The sequence below is a fragment of the Barbus barbus genome, assembly GCF_936440315.1.
Source record: "Barbus barbus genome assembly, chromosome: 19".
NCBI lineage: Eukaryota > Metazoa > Chordata > Actinopteri > Cypriniformes > Cyprinidae > Barbus > Barbus barbus.
Window position 1 is genome coordinate 4,261,379 of NC_136747.1, and position 6,000 is coordinate 4,267,378.

Consider the following 6,000-nt stretch of genomic DNA (forward strand, 5'->3'; position numbering starts at 1 on the left):
CGTAAAAGAAAAACATGATGCATTAACAGCAATTCTGTCCAAAAACGCTCTTAAACTGTTGAAAAAATAAGTCACAGGAATCACTGATGAATCAACAAAAAATCATCCATCTGAAGGAGAATACACCCTCCGAAGAACAATTAGCACAATTCACAGCTTGAAGTAAACAAATTTCTACTTTTTTAACCATTAGGCAGTGATTATACAGTGTCATTAAAAATGTCTACAAAGTTTTAAATCTGATCCGAAATCAGGTAAAAATCATATAGACACTGGTTCATATTCTCAAAGCGGAAAGCCACTGAAACTGTATCCATTTTGAAACAAATACAATGTATTGAAACTTTGTTTACTGAAATCACGGGACTTTGACAATTTGAGATGTGCTTCTAATAACTGGTTCAAAACATATGGTTTGCAAAAGTTTTGAAGCTTTGCAGTGTAGTGTTTCGCAAGCAGCCATCACAACCATCAGGTACAACTGCCTACTGATGTTGAAATGATTATATATTATAATTTCCAAATCAAGTGATACTTGGAAATGAAGATAAAGTGAACACGATCTTACATGAAAGTGCATCCATTCACGCTTAATATCTGCTGCAGATGAAGTTGAGTTCATCAGTTTCAGGACGGCTGATCCAGCGCTGATCTCCTGCAGACTGAACTGCTCCAGATCTCACTGTGTGTTCACAGTCTTCCTCTGATGTGCCGTTCCCTGGAGCCCAGTTCTGATAGCACACCGTCTCTCCACTCACCCAGAACCAGATGCCCACAGTGCAGGAGTGACGTAAACCCAACCACATCGCCGCAGTAGACGCCCGTTTAACCACGTTCATCACCTCATGCTGAATCTCTTCTGAATGAACCGAGACCAGATCCACATGTTTCTGTCTGCAGTATCTCAGAGCTTCAGACCACGTCAGATTCTCTCTGATCACAATCAGTTTATCTGGAAACCAAACAAAGCACAAGCAGAAACTAGAGAGAGAATGGTCCACAAAACAAAACATGCAGAACAAACACTGTGGAATTGATCATGTCAGATATGTAGCGTAAACTTGAAGATAACTGGAGGTGATGATGAATTGTGTGTGTTTTGTGAGGATCTGCTCACCTTCATGACACACAAAAGGATATGTCTTGGTGCAAGTCATGTCTAACCATTCTCCCTGAGAGTTTGGTTCTGTCACTGTACACTTCTCATCACTTCTACCATTTGGTTCAGCAGACTTCCAGTATGTGAATGAGGAGTTACTCTGATCTGACCACTGCCATGAGTCTCTGAACAGACCGATCCAGACATGTGATCCAGATGAATGATTATCACTAATGATATTCTGAACCTGTTGATTCTCATTCTCGTTTCTTACACTGACCAGATCAGTGTGAGTCTGTCTGCAGTATATCTGAGCATCTCTCCAATTCTTCATCTGATTGACAAAAACGAGTCCTGTGTTCGCTGTAAGAAAAACAAATGGAAACACATATATGAATCGGTTTGTTCATTATTCTTATGCTGCTTTATGGATTAAATGTGAACAGGAACAGTGGTGGAGACATCAGAAACATGTCATTCAAAACCTTTTCTTTCTAAAGCTGCTGATATTTTGAATATTCACCATATCTTCAGGATCATTTTAATGATTTAACATTAGTGAACATCATGATGATTTTGAAGTGCTGTGTATTTGTGCATTATATTTCCTCTCAGGAATACGTGATTCAGACACAAAGAACCAGACGAAAGAAACGTCAAACAGAGGAAGATGTTACACTGCAGCTAAATGTTAATTAACTAGTCCACAGAAACATTTTACTGGACTGTATATTTGTCATTTTAAACCATTATAGTCGCACACAGTGTTTAATAGTTTTTAATGCACTTTCATTCCTACATGGACTAGACATTTTTTTTTCTAGAAAATATTGTCTATGAACATTGAAAGTATGATAAATATCCAGTCTTTTCTATATACAATATCAAATTAAAAATAGTGCTTATTATCAAATTTAGTAAATGGAAAATCTATCAATGAATGGTTGTAATGTTAAATAGCTGCACTCACTGTTGTTGCAGATGAAATGACGATTATCACTACATGGCAAATCCTCCCATTTTCCATTCAACATCATTGCACAATCATCTTTGCCTTCGGGTTGTCCAGAAGCCCAGTTCAGATAGAGCGCAGGTTCACCTGAAGACCACTGCCATTCATCACGACCCGTCTTCTGCAGCCCAATCCAGACATGCTGAACACCACCATCTTTCTCACTCTTCTTCAGCTCGTTCACGTCGTTCATGTTGTCAGCGGTAGCCAGATCTGTGTAATTCTCTCTGCAGTATCTCTGAGCTTCAGGCCAGGTCTTCATCTCATTTATAAAGTGATACTGACGCTGAACACATTCAGATACGGAGAAGAGAGCTGTGAAAGAGAGGGTTTGATCATAACAGGGTCAATCCTAATGAAACCATAAACCATAAACACACTAACCAATGAGAAGAAGAATGAAATGTAGAGTTTGGTCCATTTCTAAAGAAGGAAAATATAGATTCAAGCAAAATGTAAAAATCCCTATATACAGTATTACACTATTTTCTGTCCTGAGTCAGATGTTTCTCTCTGCAGCTTGATACTATCTGATTATTATATCTGCACTCATCCCTTCTTCAGCACAATACATCATTTGTTTATTTCTGTCTAAAAATGTAAATGCTCCTTTCTTCCTAATTTGCATGTGTGTCCACATCTTTTCTCTATGCTGTTCATTATTGCTGTAATTCTTTGGAAGTGTGTTCATTTGAGTACGCTAGAGAGTGGACTGAGCGTCTGTACAAAATTGTATTTCTATCATCACAACTCTCAGAAGATTGTAGCACTGCATTTTTTTCTGGTAATGCATTTAAAAAAAAAAAGTAAATATCAACATCACTTCTATAGGTTTGTTCTCTATTGATTATAAAACATTCAGCTGTAGATACACAAATACACTAATGAAAATACACAGAGCCGATCCTCCCTTTGAGCAGAATACACAAGCTGCGTACGGCCCCCGAAACACCAGGGGCCACTGCTCTCAAAGATGTTTTAATTTTAGTTTCGTTTTTGAATTTGGCCAGTAGTTATGAAACAACACTGAAACTACTGATCAAATGACATAAATCGGTTACAGTGAAAGATAATGATGATTATCCAGATATGTATCCAACAAAGACATGGTCCTACAGTCTAAATATGATGAAAATTCAATGGATGATGATTCTGAAAGATATAAAATATATTTTGAGTAGAAGATTTAACTTCCGCTGAGCTTGCTACATGTGTTAGAGATGTCTGTGTCTCACAGCTCAAAGCTTTCTTGCTCTATGAGAGCGATGGCATGTTATGAATACAACTCAACTGATGTGATCAGAGAAGGGGGAGAATGTGATGGAAATTGCTATATTTTCTATGTATTCTCTATTTTCCATATGTTTTATTTGCACAGGTTTCACCTTCAGCACTATTCACCATCACCTTCAAAGATGTCTGTGTCTCACAGTAAAATATGTCAAATATGAGATAAAAACACAAAGGTTTTGCCTACATCTTGTGATTAATCTGTCAGGTTTTTAAATGTGTTAAATGTGATTGCTGTTATTATTGAATTTCATTAGTCCCACGATTAATGTGCGGCTGTTCGCAGGAAAGTGAGCAAGACAGGACATTTATTTATATCTGGTTCACAATTGTTTTGCATTAGTGTTGCCAAAATATTGGACATTTCTCAATATAGTTTGAAACTTTGTGATTTTTTTTTTCTTTTAAAAATGAAAAATAATTTAGAAAACACTCTTTGAAACGATTCACTAAAGGCAGTCTGGCAGTATTTTCTGATCATATGTTCATCACAGAAGCCATAATGAGCCATTTTCATACAAACACTGTGTCTCTGAGTTCATTTGCAATTGAAGGCAGCCGTTTATTTTGTCCAGAAACAGTATAAATGATGTCTAATGAGACTGCAGTTGATCTTATAAGACGTTGAAAATAAGTCCACAATGAGCACATCTGAACTAAATTTGAACCTTCTAGAGGCGTCCTGACATCAATATTGGACGCTCAGAAGACGTCATATAAACTTTCATTCTGGCTCCTCAGGAGACGTCATTTCAACGTGCAACAAAGACATAATATATACAAAATAATAATGCACCTAAAAGCTGGTTTGCTAATAAACAAAAGAAGAAACTTTGTCATCTGTCTCTCTGTTTGTTTGTTTGTGTTGAATATGTTACAGCAGTGTAAAGCCTCCAGAGGGGGATTATTCGTGCTCGTCTCGGTTTCTTCAAGGCGTTGGTGAGATCAGGTAATACTTCTTACTGTACTAACCAGACTTTATACACATCACTATGTTTTTAGTAATTGCTTGAAATTAGAAGATTGAGAAGGCAATCGCTTAATAAAACCTATAATATTTTTATATTATTAATAACATGGTAAAATATTAAAGATATTTTCTAATGTATTTGATTATTTGTAAATTAATTGTTTTATGCAAGGAAACCGTGATGGGTTATTAATGCACCTTTAAAAGAGGGATGAAATCATAATGAATATGATCTGCTGATGTTGATGTGTTTTGATCAGTTTGTTCAGATGATGCTGCAGCCGCGCGCTACTAACTAACCAACCTTTAACTACCCATTATAATCTAAACACTTCTCTCACTTCTTACATTTTGTTTCAGTACTTGCTTGAAATTATATTATTGGCAAACACACATTTAATACAACTAAAACGGATATTTTGCAAGTAATACTGTGTAGGTACTTAAAATTGAAAATGCTGTATAAGTCATTATGAATGTGTATTATGGCATGACATTGTGAAAGGTTAGCTATACTAAAATAAACGGGAAACTCTTCACCATGGGCTGTTTGTCATTATTTCACACTGTATCCAGTGCTGGTGTGTTACTGTGTTTATCCTGCAGGGGCTGGCGCTTCATTATCTGTGAGCCATAATCATCAACATTTCAAGAAATATTTCACTATGTGTAATGAATCTAGATAATATATGGGTTTCACTTTCTGAAATGAGTGACAAAAATATTGATCTTTTAAAATTGACATTATTGATACAGTCTTGCCAGGAGAGCGTGTAGATCAGGAATCAGAAGAGGATCTGTGTTGATGCTTTTTCTGTTCCTCCTGAAAATAGAATAAAACTCAGTTTGTCACAAAACTCTCTCTTTACTGAAACATTACACATTAGTGCTAGTGTTTATTCCAAAGTTTGTCAACAGTATTGTGTGTAGATGTAAAGGAATCTCTGAAGTTAAGTGGAAAGCTAGAAGTGCGTAATACATCTTCTCTAATATTAAATCTAACACGATAATGGCGCTAAACATGCTCGTAAATAACACACACACACACATTCTGTAATTTGATTACCACCCATTTAAAATGTAACTGTATCGAAATACAGTTACTGGTATTTTATATTTTAAATACGTAACGACTTTACATGTATTTCGTTACTCCCCAGCCCTGCTAATATCACAACAGTCAGAGCCACCTTGTGAACTACTCACTAATTCATTCATCATGAGTTTCCTGTTAGTTAGTGTGTTACTCATTTGTTCCTGTGTAGTTATTCTTTAACAATGGACCAGTGTTTTAAAGTGTTACTAATTATTTAACATGAGGCTTTTCTGAATGTCAGAGCAGCTCTGGTCTTAGAGAGCCACTGTCACGCAGAGTTTAGCTCCAAACCTGATCAAACTCACCTGCCTTTAGCTTTCTAATAATCCTGAGAAATCTGGAAGCAGTATTAGTATTTTTATTTTGTAAAGTTGTTTATCCAACTTTGTGTTCTCACTAACTCTGAGTTTCAGTGTGAGACTGACATCTAGTGGACATTTCAGTATGAGAGTTTACAGACTTACAGACAAACTTGTTTTGCACACGTCTCTCAAACACAGAACCAGGAAACTCAGTTAAAAGAAACTGAAACT

The 6,000-nt window shown here is 36.3% G+C and overlaps 1 protein-coding gene across 1 annotated transcript; it reads right to left on the reverse strand.

Moving 5' to 3' along the window:
* Positions 1-349: 349 nt before the first annotated feature.
* On the reverse strand, positions 350-2,420 carry LOC306885338 (C-type mannose receptor 2-like). The gene is made up of 3 exons (XM_079441792.1): positions 2,070-2,420; positions 1,118-1,462; positions 350-952 (listed from the first exon to the last, which is right to left on the reverse strand). Exons 1-3 carry the CDS (start codon positions 2,371-2,373, stop codon positions 591-593), a joined length of 1,011 nt encoding a protein of 336 aa, XP_079297918.1. The 5' UTR covers positions 2,374-2,420; the 3' UTR covers positions 350-590.
* Positions 2,421-6,000: the final 3,580 nt, after the last annotated feature.

Coding starts and splice junctions, on each gene's coding strand:
- LOC306885338 (XM_079441792.1), bottom strand. CDS start 2,373: ATGAAGACCTGGCCTGAAGCTCAGAGATACTGCAGAGAGAATTACACA. Junction 1,463..2,069: donor TCATTTCATCTGCAACAACA/GTGAGTGCAGCT, acceptor TTTTTCTTACAG/CGAACACAGGACTCGTTTTT. Junction 953..1,117: donor TCCTTTTGTGTGTCATGAAG/GTGAGCAGATCC, acceptor TTTGGTTTCCAG/ATAAACTGATTGTGATCAGA.